Source organism: Gadus morhua, chromosome 11 (assembly GCF_902167405.1).
Source record: "Gadus morhua chromosome 11, gadMor3.0, whole genome shotgun sequence".
Classification (NCBI taxonomy): Eukaryota; Metazoa; Chordata; class Actinopteri; order Gadiformes; family Gadidae; genus Gadus; species Gadus morhua.
This window is the reverse complement of record NC_044058.1, coordinates 14,790,397-14,808,269: the sequence shown is the minus strand read 5'-3', so window position 1 is coordinate 14,808,269 and position 17,873 is coordinate 14,790,397. Positions and strand designations below refer to the sequence as shown.

Here is a 17,873-nt window from a genome sequence, read left to right as displayed (position 1 = left end):
TATGACATTGTTCCCTGTGAGGTTGCCGGGGTGATTGTGTTTAAAGTGAATAGCATTTCGGGTTAGATAGAGGGCAGGAAATCCTTAATCATTGCTTAATTAAGGAATCATCTTGTAGCTCCATTTTCCGGGCTCTAATTATACACTTCCAAGAGATTTGGTTACAGGGCTTAACATGTTTGCCTGAGAACAAGGTAGTAGTGCCTTTAATGTTATCTCCTCTGCTTCTTTTTATTGAAAGGAACTGTTGATATACACGCCTTTGTTATCCCCTGGCACAATACCAGCCCTGTGTGCAGAAAGACACATTCCAACTGTAAATAGCTGGTGGTGGAAATGAAGTTGAGTGGTTGCAGGGTTAATATACAGTAGGAAAGGAGGCTGTGTTGGGATAGCAGCCTGAACAGACACTTGCGTTAGCAAAACTGGGTCATAATGACCGGCTGTACTGGATCTAGGACATATATGAAGACCCCCTTACTTTGTTCTCTTTCCAGTCGAGCGCTGTGAGACTTTAACTGTGAAAGGGCTATACCAATAAAATTGACTGGACTTGACTTTGACTTCTCCTCCCCACTTGATATGAGGATGATGTAAGGCAGGGTGTATCTGACGAGAATAACGCTGTATCAGTGGTAGCCTGTTCAGTAGCTCGCTGTAGTGGTTGTTTTTGTGTCGTGTGTTACTCATTTTATTTTACTTGATTTGTCTGTTTACGGGTGTCCAACAGAATGCCACGATTTCTTTTCGGGATCAATAAAGTATCTTTCCCTTTTTGTGGGAATGTATTTGGAGTTTATTTCCTACCATCTTTACATCATGTCTTTAAATGTCTTTAGTGCAAAAGCACAAACACGCAGGTTAGTGTGCGTGCTTGATGGCGAGATGAACTTGAGCAGACAAAGGCTGGTGAAGTCGTTGTAGTGTGTGGGTTCTGCGGACGTTGCCACAGGAAGCGGGGTGACATAAAACACAGAAGAATGTCGTTCAGTGGTGGTGGTGGTGGTGGTGGTGGTGGTAAGCTGCAAACCCTAGCTATACCGCGCAACGTAATAGCGCTCTATTTTTTCCTAAATGTTGAAGGAACATGACGATTCTGTATACGTATCCCCATCTTCTGGAGCATGTGACAAAAGCCGTCTGCGGTGGTGTGATCATCCATTGTGCTAAGCCAGACTTGCCCCTGGCGTTCTCTATTGGATTTTGCCACATCAAAGGGATGCGAAAAAACGATAGTCACAAAAGTGACAGAAGTGTCCCTCCCGCACACAACTAGACGCCCTCCCAGCACACTAAAAGTGCCCAGGGGTTAGAAAGACGGTGTGAGGTATGAGCTAGGGCTGTGTCAGCACCTCCTACCTAGAACACCACTCTCGGATCTGTGGACCATAAGAACTTCTGAAATCAAAGCTTGAATTTTTTTTACTCATTTTTTTTAAATTAAATGTTTATCAATACGTGGAACTGCTTGCGTTGCGTTGTGCAGCACCATTGAAGGAGATGTACTTTTAAAGCCAGGTCATGAAGCATTGACATTATCATGATGAGATACCCCAATACCCCACAAAGCTAGCATGGTACTTTGTAAGCGGGCAACACTCTAAATCTGCCCTGCATCCTATAGCACACATTTTGGCTAGCTCCACAATAGATCAAACAGTAATAAATAGCAGTCCCTCTCCCACACGTTGCTTTCCTTCCTGGTCCATGGGCCTTCCTCCTGTTCCTGTTAGCCCTCATGGGAACTCCTTTTCTTAAAAGTGTACAGCTGGACACGGTGAGCTCATAGACCTTACAAACACACACACTTACGTGACCCCCCCCCCCACACACACACACACACACACACACACACACACACACACACACACACACACAACACACACACACACACAACCACACACACACACACACACACACACACACACACACACACACACACACACACACACACACACACACACACACACACACACACACACACACACACACACACACACAAACGCACATACCCATACATCCACTCACAGACTTGTCAGTAGCTGATAACAGATTACATAGTGCCGTTTAACAACAATAAACACAATTGAATGTTCCTGCGTGATTTATCAAACTGGCCTTGACTTTACATTCCCTTTCACCTCGTTTCCCCCTGTATCCAAATACCTCTATACAATATTTTGCAGACTGTAATGCAAAATTAAATGATGTTCCTGAGCATTGAATCAGGCTTTTGCTCTGCAGGAGAGGGAGATGCAAATCGTGAGGCGGGCGACGAGATGGACACTCAGAGCGAGAAGACCAGGCACCCCCCAGCCGGGCTGGAGGACTGGGATGGACCAAGTAAGTCTCTCTCCGTCAAATCACTCGGTGGCAGAATATAGCTTCATGTGTATATTTAACATGCCTTTGGCTTTCTACCACATGTGCACCACAACCATTTTTCCATCGCCACCCATTATCTTAAATCGGACGTGTCTTTGATTCCGAATGCCGATCAAATCTGTTAATCCGATCAAACCACTGATCATACCAAGCTAATAGTCTTGCAATATGAAAGCGTAAAATGATTTCACACAACTGCAATTCTTTGGAGGATGGAGGATCACATCTTGGTAAGCACATATCTTGTGTTCACCATACATCTTTCTATCTATCATCTATATTTTTTATTAAATCAAATACAAAATGATAATATGTTTTGCATGCTTCTTTTAGTATTGCTGTTATTAATAGATAACAGACAGAAAATAAAGTGAGTTCCTGTTTTCCTGTTGGAAAACCCTCTGTTGCATTCAGTGACAGTAAGGAACGTATCTTCTATTAAAAGTCACCTCATCAAAGTGATACTGCCTTGAAAAAGATCAGTTCGCAACAATTACATTTCCAATATTGCCTACACCCACCACTGCTGAACACAGAAAAATATTACCCCTTTGAATGCATCAAATGACCCCGAGAATTTACTGCAGGTGCATGCATTACCAAAAAAAGAAAAAGAGAAAAAGAAAGAGAGCAAGCGGGGGGGAGAAAAAAAAAGTGGATTTGGGCAAGTTGTGCTAGCTAGCTCCGAAGCCCCCTGGGGTGTGTATTTTATACTGACAGTGAATCAGTGTTATCGCACCTATCAGATAATGCATTTATCATTAAATTTCACATTTGCATTTAAATCTGGGGAAGGAAATGAGCATTGCTGGCTAAAGATAAGAGCGCAGGGACGACAGTAATAAAGCATCACTGTGATCTGCCAGGAGACAGGGCTGAGGGGGTCAGCTCAGAACTATGGGGGCCGCGGCGGAGGGAAGGCAGCGAGCGCGGTGAAACGGCCCTCTTTGGCGAGAAAATGCTGAGCTTAAAAATAGGGCTTTGAAAAGAGGGGATGGATGCACTCCGACGACATCTATGACTGACTGTAATTATGCTTCCTTCCGCCGCTTCTTAGCCGTCCCAACGAGCATTAACGGCTCAGAACATACTGCTGGACTGGCAGGAGAGGGAGAGGGAGAGGGAGAGGGAGAGAGAGAGAGAGAGAGAGAGAGAGAGAGAGAGAGAGAGAGAGAGAGAGAGAGAGAGAGAGAGAGAGAGAGAGAGAGAGAGAGAGAGAGAGGAAAGGCATGGGGAGAGAGACAGACAGAGAGAGACAGAGCAGAGATTGAGATAATACAGAATATGTTTGTTCAGGAAACCATGGGAGATCTGATGTGCGACAGGATAACAATTTAATGGCTCGGTAAAGTACTTGATGGTTATCTACAACGCCGCCGCTAACTCCAGTGACTTTGAGCGTTTAAGAAACATTCATTGTTTTGTTTTTCATCTAACATCACTTCACTCACATCCTCTGACCCAATCCAAAAGAAGTTACCCATTTTCATCAGTTCAAACTGTTCCGTGGAGATTGAGCATGCACTTTTACCAATGGCAATCTAGCTAGCTAGCCACCATCCTCAAATAACCCGAACCTCCAACATGTTGCTGCTTACAGTCAATATTTCATCCGTAATGTGTTTCCTCATCAGCTTGGTGACGCAGCAGGCAATTAGCAGGACAAAGTTACCGTGGTGCACATGTACTTCCCCTAGCTCAATAGGCCGCGCAGATTGGGCAGAAATGACTCTTGCTGCACAATAATGTCATTCACTCCCCCATCATGGCGGCCATGAAAGGTCATTTCCCCTTTTAATTTTTCCCATTGTACTGAAAAAGTCAGATGGGCATGTTATAATTTGAATAAAGCAGAGAATCAGACAATCAGATAGGATCGTTCGAAATGACATGACTTGCTGTTCACGCCGATTAAAAGCACATTTATTTAGTTTGAGACAGTCTACCCTTTAATCTCTTTGTAAATGTTCAGATAGTGCCACATTCTAAAGTTCTTTGTTATTCTTTGGCTTAAGTTTAAGCAGGTGCGATTAGGATCCCCAACAGATAATTGTTAATCACTGCGTGCGTGCATCTGAATAGGAAGTGTGATGGCCATTACATTTAAAAAAGGGGACTGAAGTGCTTTAATGAGGTGGGCTAACTCTGAACAAACCCACCTGCCTTAGTGATTCCACTGAAGCACCTCCATAGCGTTTCCCTTTTGCTGCGTAACAACAAAAGACTTGTACAATCTACATCCCATAATTGAACTCCTTTTTTTCCCAACCCCCACACCCCCCCCCCCCCCATCCCTTGTACTTCATCTTTCACTTTAGCAAGTCATCTCAAGCACCACGTCTGTGGTTGCTCCTGTTCCCTTGATATTCCCCCCGCTCTGAGACAGCAGAGAATATGAGTTGCTATTAATCTGATAGCGGCGCCATTCTCTTCTGTCGTACAGTACCAGGTCTCTGATGTGGAACACCCAGCGAGTTTGTGTCTCTTCATCGCCCTCTCTCCCTCCCTCTCTCTATCTCTCTCTCGCTTTCTTTTCTTTCTCGAGAAGTATGTCCTTAAGCAAATCTGCGCGTTGATCTTCCATTACATGTTCATTTCTCGTTACGGGTGTTTCACAATCAGCCGCTGATACGGGCGATAGCATGCAAAGCCATTTCTGATTCATTTCCACAGACTAGCAGCGATAGTGATCTATGTCTCTTCGCCTTTCTTTCTCTCTTGCTCTGTCTCTCCCTCTCTCTCTCTCTCTCTCTCCGTCTTACTGTGTCTCCTCTAGGCTAATTGGGAATGGTGGGCGTCTGCTAGCTAACTCTGCTAATGAACTTGTTCTCAGCCTTATCTAAATGGCTGCTCGTGTAAACCACACCCCGTATCAAACTCATAAAGAAGTCAGGGATCACTGAGAGCGGTGTGGTTGTCACTGTTTTCCTTTATTCTTGCAAAAAAAAGTCTGAATATTTTCATTTTGATTTGATGGTTGGGCTCATTAGGCCTAACTTGAATTTCACATACAATGAGCAAATTCGATATAACTTTGGATTTGTGTCATGTGCTATTTTATATCAGCCAATACATTACAATAGCCATGTGTTTTAGGAAATTCTAAATAGCTCAGCAACCCACAAAGGAAAAAAAAAAATGGCAGAATTGACACGTGATTGCCTTGTCCACAAATCTCCTCACTTGGCCATTACCCCAGGGCATGGCCTAGCCTGCACACAATCTCTCTCTCTCTCTCTCTCTCTCTCTCTCTCTCTCTCTCTCTCTCTCTCTCTCTCTCTCTCTCTCTCTCTCTCTCTCTCTCTGTGCCAGCTGGGCACTGAGCCACAGCCAGGCAGGGGTCAACTGAAGGAGTGGTTCTCGGCATTGGTACCTGACAGTTGGCCACGAGCAGAGCCACTCCCCCCCCCCACCCCCGGTTCCCCATTTCCTTCCTATTCATCTAAAGCCTTTTAACGCAGGCATCAAATGGACGTTAATGTGGCTTAACTTAAACGCACCTACACTTTGGGGGTTTGGGTGCTGAAGGGAAGCCAAACCAAAAGTATGTGCGGGCTGAACCTCCTTCTCCTCCACAGCCCTCAGAGAAACAATCACCGTGCACACAATGCACATATGTGATGCGAGGGGAATCCGAGGACCAGATGGCCCCGATACGGTGGCAGGTGCCGCCACAAATGTTTTGGGTTGCTTGTGCTACTATTTATATCATGGTGAAACGCAAGAAATGCAGATATTTGCAAAAACGGACACAGAACTAAAATCTTTTGGACAATAGTCACCTGGAACTTTTAGATCCAACACCACTACAACTCAAATATATGCCGTCCTGCTTGAATTGTTGTTTTTTAGTTGCAGTTCATTGAAATTGAGAGTAGATGTTATTTTAGTGTTTGAATTTAAAAGTTACAGATTTTACGTTAGTCTTGGATTTTGCCTTCACTCAAAGTAAATTCACCCCCAAAAACAAGTCAGCTTTTTATCATTTTTTTTCATATCCCCCACACAATAATTATTCATATTTCTTTTTGGACTGAAGTTCCTTAAGTCCAGTTGCACTCAGTAAACATTTCTAACTCCAACACGCCAAGTCCATTACGAAGTCAGGGTGTCGTAGGGAGGAGGAGTGGGGGGGGGTTTGAGGGAGCTGGAGGGGGGGGGGGCACGACAAAATGAAGCAGAGAGACAAACGGCGCGCCCAGATGCAGATTAGGCGGTAGAAGATGAGGGTGTAAAAGGGATTTAATGGTAGGATGGATTAGAGAAATCCTTGTAACAATGTTAAATAATTATGGTTCCAGCCGAGATCAAAGCACCATTGATTGAACCCCTCAAGCCTTGAGCACACAGAGTCTTGGAAAGCAGAGATTGGTAAACTGCTGCACAGACCACTCCGGCTGCCTCAGTTAAATTGGATTGGAAATATTAGGATGTAGATGAGTCCTTCAGGAGGCTTCCGGAGGGGGGGGGGGGGGCTTTTGTCAACCGGAAATGTAGCTTGGGAATGGAATGAAAGGTTTGATAGTGTACGGCGTGGTAAGACGGGGATGTCGCAGCTGTCTCCACTGATACCTAAGCGTTTTAAGTAGACTTATAGACGCACTTGACTGTTATATCAGCAAACTGAAAACTTTCACTGCCGGCTTTCATATGTTTCCCCCCCCCCCTGTTTTTTTCTCCCTTTCCCTGCTTCTTGTAATCAAGGAATTTGGACGTACATCATGGCGAATGCTGCCTTACAAAGGACGGTTTTTATCTCCGTCCTCCAGGGGTTTAGTCAAAGTCTTCTGACAAGTCACACACACAACATGAATGACACAGAGATTGCTGATAGCGCATGCAATGATAAAAGTCTGTCGTTGGCCGCCACTCGCCACTCGTTTCCCGGTACTAAGTGATGTAAAACTGCAATCAAGCAGAGCCATTAGAAGACACGTGTGTCTTTTCTAATGATTCTATACTCTCTGCTTTCTGAGAATCTGCCATGGCGGTGTGTGTTTGTTTGTGTGTGTGTGTCTCGGTTTTTGTGTTTGTTGGGTAAGGAGGGTGTATGCGCTCATATGCATAATATTTACCTGTGCACACAAGACCCTAACCATCCCCCCTCCCCCATCTCCCGTACTTCCACATGAATTCACAGTGTGTGACTATAATGATGCAGTATGCAACAAGAGAGATTAGACAAATCACTCTACTCCGATGCTGTATCGCCTTGATGCAAATTTAGCCACTGATCCGCAATACTAAGAGGCTTTATTGTACAACTTCATGGTTGTTAGTTATATAATCTAAAATAGGGCAAAATGCAATCACCGGTCTTATCGTCTATGGAAAATTCCTCTACGCCCCGTTCCGTTTTTTCTTCGGGGTGGTGGTTTTGAGGGGCTGTGGCATCGTAAGAATAACCTTAATGAGATAATTCGGATGGAACCATTTTTCTATACATCTCAATAGAATTTGTGTCCACTTTGCAGAGCTCACGGTGGCATTCTTTATTGTGGTTTCTTCTGGGCCACAATGAGAGCCATCTAAGGAACTCAGTTAGGGGGGGATAAGAAAGGCGGAAGCTGATGCTAAATATGACGGCGATTTAAAACGCAGTCGTGGTAGTGTTTCTGCCCCCGGGGGACTTGACACCCAACGTGTCTTTCTTTAGCTCCCGCACAATGTTTGTTCTGCGATGCTTACCCTTGCAGGCACTGCGGTGCGGCTCTGTCTCTTTTTCTTCTAAGAGGGATCGCTGTAATTGGCTGAATATGTGATGTGTGTATTTAGCATTAACATGGAGACGTTCAGGCAACTTCTCCAAGGGGATACGCATGGCGGTGGGGAAAACTCGGAATTACTCGACTGAAACTCAAACGTGAACATGGAATTATTTTTCTTTGTGACACACTTTGTGTGTGTGTGTGTTACTACAAAGTCACTTGCTTCATAGCTGGTTCCCATGCTTGAATTTTTGATTTTTTTTGTTTTTACGAATTGGGACATTGGAACTTCTCAGATAACGTTTGATTTGATATTCTGGTGTAATGTAATATTTTACTTTAATCCAGTTTGAAAAGTCCTTCCATGATGATTTTTATATTTAACAATGTTGACGCATAAAAAGAGAGAGAGAAAGGGAGAGCGAGCTAGAGACAAAGATACACAGAGAGAGAAATATAAAGACACTTGCCCTGGTGTGATAAAAGATATTGATGTGGGAGACCAGCCTAACAGCCCCCCCCCCCCCCACCCGCCCACACACACACACCAAAATCAACTTCCCTATTTTTTTCTGGGTCGTGGCAGTGGGAGGGCCCGCTTGTCAACCAAATTAAAATCCCAAATAATAGTAATAATAATGATAATGCAGAGTTAATAAAAAATGGCATGTTCCTCGCTGATTGTGTGAGTGTTGTGGTATTCAATTATGCAATTTTCATTGGCATATTAATCATCTTTTCAACAAACAAGCCGCTGTTAATTAAAGCAAAGCATGGATAAAGACTTGTTGCTGGATCATCACTCCGTTTATCACTGCGCACAGACCCGCAGTTAAGTAAATTCAGCCTGTGAGATGAATTTCAATGGTCCCCCTGTTTCCTCCAGTGTGTGTGTGTGTGTGTGTGTGTGTGTGTGTGTGTGTGTGTGTGTGTGTGCGCCACTGTTTATGTATGCAAGTTGTGTATGGAGGAGGGGGTTACTGACTCTGCATGTACCCGCGTGGGAAGACGAAGAAGTTGTAACTCATTTAAAGAAAATCGTGTGATCTTATTGTTTAACAGACCATTCCAAATTATAAACACATGTTGTGGTTGACTTTTTTTGAAGGATCAGTCTACCTAGACTTGGAGATTAATTACTCCTCCTTCTTTTCCATTTTTTCTCCTCCTTTTTTCCGCTTGACGATTTGAAATAAAGACCTGTCTTTGTTTAGTGCAGTACCTCCATGTAGGCATTTTCGAAACGACAGATTGCAATTTGTGGCCACATACTTCAACGTGATTGGCAATATCAGTTTTGTCCAACAGGCCAGTACGACTCTATCTCTTTACATCTGACGTCTCTATACATGCAGAACCAGTAGCACCAGTGAGTGGTAACTTGGCCTTCATCCCCTCCTTTGTCTTGTACTATTTATTTGTCCATTGGTGATGGTGGGGTCTGGCTGGCTCATCTGTGGTGGAACGGAGAAAGGGAGATACGATTCCTCTGCCATTCCCTCAGTAAATAGACATGGAGGGGGGGGGGGGGGGGGGGGAGGCTGTCCAGCCAGACAGCCACCGAACCACTTGAGTTCCACGCAGCATCAGTCACAAAAAAAAAGATACAAGAACTGTAGGCTTGTGTAGACATGCTGCCCCCCCCCCTCCGTCCCTGTCCCCCTTCCCTCCCTCGCCCCCCTCCCTCATTGTGGAGCAACTTTATCAGCTCACCCACTTGCAGAAGTGGAGGGCCAGTCGCTTCTTAACTTAAACATAAGATCTTTGTGGTCTGAAGCACCCGGCTGCACCATGCCCAACAGCGGTGGAGAAAAGCAAACATTACTCCAGTGTTGCCGTCGCCCATCACAAAATCACACCGCACCGGGGGGAGAGAAAAAAATCGTGTTTCTGCTGTGTTAGCTTGAATCTAAATGCATTCAAACAGACTGTTGCACTGGAGCAAGATTCTCCCCCCTTCTCAAGGAATGGAAAGAGAGAGAGAGAGAGAGAGAGAGAGAGAGAGAGAGAGAGAGAGAGAGAGAGAGAGAGAGAGAGAGGAGAGAGAGAGAGAGAGAGAGAGAGAGAGAAATGAGGGAAGGAGGGAGTGTAGGAGACAGATAGAGATGGTGAAGAAAAGAGTGTGAGAGAGAGAGCGGAGGAGAGAGAGAGAGGGAGAGAGGTAGAGAGAGAAGTCAAAAACCTCCACATAACAATGCCGAAGAAAAATCAGAACATTTTCCACCGAAAGATGGGCCATTTCCAAATCCTTGTGCCCTATCAGACAAATTAAAGTAAATCAAGCATGAAATGAAGCAGAAGAGCCTGGAGATAAGGCTCCTTTAAGTCGTTTACAGATTAGGACAGAGAGAGAGAGAGAGAGAGAGAGAGAGAGAGAGAGAGAGAGAGAGAGAGAGAGAGAGAGAGAGAGAGAGAGAGAGAGAGAGAGAGAGAGAGAGAGAGACAGAGAAAAAGAGAGAGAGAGAGGTGCATCTGGTCTATGCCAGTGAAGGAGGCTAGTTTTTCCCTCCACAATAGCAGCCTGTGTATAGGATTACTCTCCCCTGTCACCGACATGAGGAGCAGTCAGGGAATAGACATCCACAAAATGTGTCTAAATATGTTCCCTTTAAAAAAAAAAAACTTGAATCAAAGCTCTGTCTTCCTTGTTGAACCGATGTGACATGTGATATTGAAGCTTAATACATCCAACATATGACCCGTGTAACATTTTGAATTATGTTTGTTTTTTTCAGTTTAATCGGCTGCCTCTTCACCTTTTCTAACACTCAAGCGCTTCTATCACTGTGGGACTTAAGATTAAAATGGATGCAGGATTGGCTGAGCCGTGTCACATGACTGCATGGCTGTCAGTTCCTATGCCCATATTAAGTGTGCATGTGCTCAGGTTCTCGTTAAGTAAATCGTATTTCCGAATATAATTTGAAAATGTTGCATCATTAAGAGATTTATTCGTCAGCGTCATAATTATTTTCTATTTTCCACGGCATCGACAGGTTAATTGCTGTTTTTATTTTGGTTGCACACTAATAATCAAAGCATAATTACAGGAGCAGCTACTCGTGGGGAAGAGCTCAGCAAAATCCTAAACAAACGTACTGTACATGTACACAAACAAACACACAAGGAAAACAAGACGTGCTCCACATATGTCTCCACTTGTTGTTATGTACGCACCACATGAATTTCATACAGTAAGCCAGCTGCATATTGAATCAATGTGTGTGTGTGTGTGTGTGTGTGTGTGTGTGTGTGTGTGTGTGTGTGTGTGTGTGTGTGTGTGTGTGTGTGTGTGTGTGTGTGTGTGTGTGTGTGTGCATGTGCATGCATGGGCATGAATGTGTGAGTGTGAGAAGCATAAATACCTACACACACACACACACACACACGGCAGGGAGCGTCGCTCTTTGATGCAGCCTGCAGTGCGACTCACTGGATTTTGTTTCACCGCCCCTTGTATCTTTTCTCCATGTGATGAGAGGTGGGCTCGGCTACTGCGGCGAGCCCCGCTCCCAGACAGACGGGAGAGCCATGCCTCATCACCGGGTAGCTGCTCCCAGGGACCTCCGCCTTGACCTTCCCAGCCCAAGACTTAGGTTTAGCTGCGTTATCGCACTATCTCCAGGCATTTAAAAAATACTCCTGAAACTCCCTATGATTTAACCCGCTTTTACGCTGTTCACATCAAAACTGGATGAGAAAGAGCTTAATCCATCTTATCTGTTGACTGTCATACTGCTCAGGCTAAAACCTGCTCACAAAAGACAACTAGGTCACCCGGGGAAGGAGAAAAAAAAGGAGGCAGAATTCCCTGTTACCCAGGAGAAGTTAAAGTAATTGACTTGGGAGGTATTTCAGGTCTACTTTGAAAATCCTTTCTAAATGTACTCTTTTTTTTTTTAAATATACGAGTATCAGCGTATCAGTATAACTTGTTTATGTTTATATATTACATTTTTTTATTATTTTCATTGATACATAATTTACAGATTTTAAAAATGTCACATTACATACACACATTACTGTCAAGTATAAATAGCACCTGAGGTGACTGATTTTATGCCACCCATAACATGTAGTACGCATGTGCACAAACATTCAAGCATCTCCCTTTGACAAACTAAAGCCTTCTACCTCTATCGCCATCACTCTTGTACGTGTGTACATTGCCAATGAACAAATCATCAATTCCTCATTCATTCTGACAGATAGAGTTGTCCTATAAATGATTTCTTTCTCTTTTCGGTTGAGTTTCCTCAAAAAACAACATCCAAAGTATTGATATACAAAGAGGAGGAAGGCTCTGTCCTCTAGATGTCGTTGGTGATATCGGAGGTATCTCTGCCAGAGAACAATCATTCTTGAAGTTTTCCCTTTTATTGTTGCACGCTATCAATAAAAATTGCAGCACTCTCAGAAAGATGGATGTCTCTGATTGTTGTCAGTGCGTTCGCTGGCAACTTCTCTGTGATTGTATGTGTGACAAAGCGCTTGACATCGAGTATATTTTCCCCTTTTTCAATGACACCCCTGTTGATTATGTATAATAGCGCCACGTATGCAGCAAATGTTGTCATAAATTAGCTTGCTACTGCTCAGTGGAGGTTATCCGTCCAACCCCTCTGTGACTCTTATAAACACTGCAGTTCTATTGTCCCACCAATATCTTTATAGCTGGGCCCTTTTAGCAAGCATGGCTTCCCAGCTCGATTGAATTAGGAAAAAGGAGGAGGGCTCTTTTAATAAAAAAGGAATCTCAACCCTGTGACCCAGCATCCAGGGGCTCCCCATTCTCAGGGTGTTAAATGTCACTGCTAAAATGCCCTAATCCTTTTGGCTTGTCTCCCCCCCCCCCCCCCCCCCCCCCCCCCCCCCGCCCCCAAGCAGCCCATCGGCTGAAAACAAGGCTGACCTGTATGGCGGTTACTCCCCAGCCGCCCACCCCTCCACCAACACCGACCGTCCTCCACCCTCCCTGCCACCCCCCCCCCCCCTGCTGCCAAGCCCATGCGCTGGCCTGGAAAGTTGCTCTGCAGCAGACATTTTCTTAAACTCCCCCCTTCCGACATTGGGCAGGGTGACTAGAGCTAGCACCCATGGGCAAGCACCCTCAGTGTGGGTGGAGGAGGAAGCGGGCTGAAGGTGGGGGGGGGGGGAGAGAGGTGGAAGGGAGGTCCTTCAGTCTTTTAAAACAAGTGTCTCTCCCGGAGATAATAGCGTGGGCCCTGGGTTATAAATGATGCATTTTGCTCACCAGAACCTGATAATGGCGGCTCGTTCGGGGGAGAGAGTGGGGGGGGGAGAAAGTTCATCGCACTCTTATCAATGCTCTGTGACATTTCTCCTTCAGCTGTAAAATTCCATATCACATATCTCCTTTAAAGATGGAGAACCTTTTGTTGAACCGATACACACTGCATTCCATTTCACTCCATATGCTTCCTATGGTATATTAATTTATAGCCCATTTGGCAGCGATATAACACAGCCTATCAGCCCAGAAGACTTGGATCCAAGAGGGCATCTCTGTATTGCCAGGCAGAGGTGGTTGAACTTGAACATAGATTAACTTTTTTTTCTCCCCCCTTCAGCTTTACTGTCTATATCAAGACACCAGCTTCACCTTCTCTACTATTATTTTTCCATTCATCAGAAACCCAAGCCAGCAGTGTTATTTCAGTCCCTGGGAATGAAAAAAGCACTATAGCGAGAATGAGGTTCCGTGGGTTAAATTTGGGTTACGAGAATCTTTCTTCATTGTCCTTTGAATTAATTATAAAATCTGATTTAATATGGAGGCAAACCTTAGCAGATAGATCGATTTTTCAGGTGTTCATCTGCAAAAGGGGAAATTGATGATGTCATTTTTCATTGCAGACCATTAGCAAACTTCACACGCTCTGGGCGTATATTTTATCGAGGAAACCGCCTGACATTTGAATTTGCGATGAAATCCATCACCACCAGGAATGAGAAATATTCAGTTTGGATTATGGGTTTGCCTGAAGATGAAAAAACATTACATTTCATACTTTTTAGACTAATGTAGGGTTTTCAAACGATATAGTGTTTGTTTTTTACGTCGGGTTGTGATGATGAAGAGGACTACAACCATGAAATATTTTATCATTTCAGGTTTAATTGACATGTGTGTATCTGGGGGTGGAGGTTATCATAATGAGAAGTAGCAAGATGGTGGGGCAACCTTCTGGGCATCGCTGCCACCTGTCCAGGCCCCTGTCTTTCCTTTAAACCACGCTCAGATGGCACTCTGCCACCTAGCCCCTCATTAACATTCGGTCGTATGCCAGTGAAAGGAAAGATGAGTTCACTATTCCTTTGCACCCAAAGTGAAAATAAAAGATAGATAGAAAGAAAGAAAGAGAGACAGGAAAAAAAAGAACAGATGCCAGCATGGAGCATCTCGGGTGCAATCTAAGGAAGATCTCCTCTCACAAAGGGGACATTCATGGGTCTGCCAAGTATCTGTGGCGTGCAGGAGGAACAGGCCCTAGAGCCTAGCGACAGATGATGATCTTATCGAAAGGGTGGCTGGGGGGTGGGGGGCCGGGGTATTGCTGGGAGGGAATGGGGAAGAACCCTTCAGCCTCATCATCGACTCCCCCCTTCCAAGTCCGTGGCATTTGAGTGTTAGGAGATGAAGGGGCACCGCGGAGAGAACATGCAACCCATTGTAGGAATCCTTCTTTGTCTTCTCTTGTATTGTGTTTTCCGGGGGTGGATTTTCTGGTACGGCTATGTTTTATTTTGGGAGATTGTTGTGGAAATGAAGTCGGCACAGTAGAGACACTGAGTAATCGGATAGGGCACAGTGTTTATCGGGCAGATCTTCGGCTGGTATCTGCAACAGATGTGACATACCATCTAGGAGCCAAGGTCCTCCGGCAATATACGGTGCAGACACAACTGTCACTTGCACACATGGACGGACCACCCATCACACACACACTGAAACTTCCCCGACCACCTAAAACCTACTACCAGGGAACGCTAGCTCACAACCGCCATAACCACCAAGAGCATCATAAGACATCGAAGGATACTAATATGAATATGATTCAGGGGCTGGGGATGACATCAGCGGCATGTCAGGCATGGCTAAACAGGAAGTAGCATCGGAGCGGTTAAAGGCCGCTGGTCTTATCTGAGGACAAACAGAATGCATCAAGCGGTGGCCCCTGCTCTCGCCGAGGCGGTCTCTGATGACAACCAGCTGTGCTCCAATGTTTAATTATTTCCCTCTAATGAGCTTAGCCACCTTCCAGTGCACACTGCAGGGCCTGGGAGGGACACAGCTAGCACGACCGGCTGAGGAGAATGGAAAGCAGAACATAGAGGAGATAGCACGCCGTGATAATGAAGTTATAAATATCTTCTTTTTTTTTGGGGGGGGGGGGGGGGGGGGGGGTGGAGAGGAGGAAGGGTTATCCATAATTCACCCGGTCTTTATCGTGTTTAATGGAATGGGCTTGTCACTGTTTGATAATAACTAGCTGGATGTAGGGTAAAGGCGTACTTTCTTTTGTGGTCGGAAGAAAAGTTGGTTCTTCTGAGGCCTGGTTGAAAGCCAGTATCTTGTGGCCTTTTTGCTTCCTTTGTTTTAACGGTGATTACAATTAATGAGGATGAGTCATCCGTGTGTCTGCCTGTCTGTACTGTAGCTAGAATAACGAAACCACTAGTTTGATAATTACATTGATGTTTATGCATGCAGAGGAGCACAAAGGCATGGGCCCACTGGACAGATATGGTATAATAGCACGCCTCAGATACAAGGCTGATATATTCTTGTACAGGATTGAATAGGTAATCATCCAAGATGTGGGTGAGAATGTATCTTAGCACAAAAGAGTCAAAATAAGTGACTTTTGTTTACATGTACATTTAAAGTAATATCTAATAGTTTTGTTGACACTAAAGTTTAACGTGCAGTTGACGTCAGCATAGCTTACACTTTTGACAAACACTGAAGCATCCATTCTCACACTCATGCACATTCATGCATCCATGCAGGCATGTAAACCTACGGTATTTAGAACCAAATCAACAACACCCATTTTGCACATCTAATGCATGCATACACTCAACACACAAATCGTGGCCTGAGTAAACCATGTCACAGCCTGCCATGGGGTTTGTCAAAACGATTTGATTAATCACCGTTACCAAGAAGTACACTGAATCTAGCAGATAAGATAGCCAGCGGTGTCAGGGAGGTGAGCGGCAGCAGTGCTAACAGTGCTATCCGGTCCCCGACGTTAATTAACTGGGCCTCTGCACAGCATTAACAAGAGCTTGCGGCTTCCTGGAACATCAGAAACAGGCCTGATGCTGCCAGCCGGCCCCGGCAGGCCTGCGGTGTCTCCGAGATGCTATCTGGCCAGAAGACACCTTTCAAGTAAGGTTAGCGTGCGACGTGTCAGGAGAGATCCCACCATCAGATGGCCGCTCGCTTGATTTGCTTATCGTAGTCAGGAAAACCGGCGGCTCCCCGTGGGTCTGGGAATCGCAGCGTCAAGAGACATCGAAGGACGATTTTGGGGGTTGTGACATCGTACCTTCGTTCCCATCGGAAAGGGGAACATGGCCCGCAACGGGACAGGGTTCGTCCCGTGACGGGGGTCCCGGCTGCTGCAGAACACGGGTCGGAGCGGGGAATCGGGGTTTGACCGTTGTGTCCAATTGTTTTGCAGGTGAACTGGACTCCTACCCGAAGGACGGAGAGCGCCGGGTACACACCCGGCAGCAGCTCCCAGTGGGCACCACGTGGGGGCCGTTCGAGGGCAAGATCGAGATGAACCTGGAGGGCGGCGGCATGGTACGTCAGGGTCCGCCGTTTGGGTTTAGTGGGACATACATGTACGTGTATAATATGGTATGGTTTTGAAATATACACATTAGTATTTAGAATCAGAGGAATTATAATGTAAATGTGCATATTAGCATTAGTAATGGGGCATACCATTTCCACAGCACACTACAGTCCTTATTTGCCTTATTTTAAGCATAACATTATATTATGAAGATTATGATTATGAAGATAACATTATAACTGGTAGTAGTGTTTCCAAGTATGCATTTGTCAAAAATGTATAAGTAAATAGCTAAACCCATTGCCTGATATTGCTGGTGAGGGTTGCTGGTCCTCCATGTCACAGTGTAAGTCCCTGAGTGGCTGACATGTTGTACACATGACTAGAAAGGCAGCGTACTGGAATCAGGGTCATCCTGGCTGTTCAACCCATCCAGTTTGCTCCCGTGGGATCTCTCCCTCATCAAAGCGTTTGAAGTCCGTCCATTTCAACCATTTCATCTGCAGTTTGATTTACGCCAAATCACATTAACTGGTGGATTTCAAGTTTTTAATCCCAGTTTTAATTGAACAAAACCAGTGTCCCGTATTTTTTTTATACTCTACCTTCCATCACGCAGCTTTGCATTAGTCCACTGGCTGCAGTTGTAGAAGTGATCCCACTCCAGCTCCCATGAACAGCTGAAGCCGTGTTGACCCGGTGCTCTGCTGGAGCGGACGTCCCTCCACGGGTTTGATATTTCATTTTGCATGTGGATTAATTAGGAAATTCTTATTAACAATTGTAACCAATCTCCCATTCATCCTGTTAAGAAACATAAGGAAAAGAGGATTTCAGACTCAGAGGCCCTCCCACTGTTCCCCCCCCCCCCCGATTTATTTTTTACACTTAAACTTTATTCAATCATTCTCTGAACACTTTCAGCCATTTTCTAAGCTCCTCTTGT

At 45.0% G+C, this 17,873-nt stretch overlaps 1 protein-coding gene across 1 annotated transcript in view; it reads left to right on the top strand.

The window, feature by feature from the left end:
• Positions 1-2,001: 2,001 nt before the first annotated feature.
• The window catches only part of zfpm2a (zinc finger protein, FOG family member 2a), an 82,909-nt gene continuing 67,037 nt past the window's right edge, over positions 2,002-17,873 (top strand). Inside the window, exons 1-2 of the mRNA XM_030370115.1 lie at positions 2,002-2,343; positions 16,808-16,932. Of these exons, the coding sequence (XP_030225975.1) occupies positions 2,205-2,343; positions 16,808-16,932 (264 nt within the window). The 5' untranslated portion in view covers positions 2,002-2,204. The remainder of the gene's footprint in view (positions 2,344-16,807; positions 16,933-17,873) is intronic.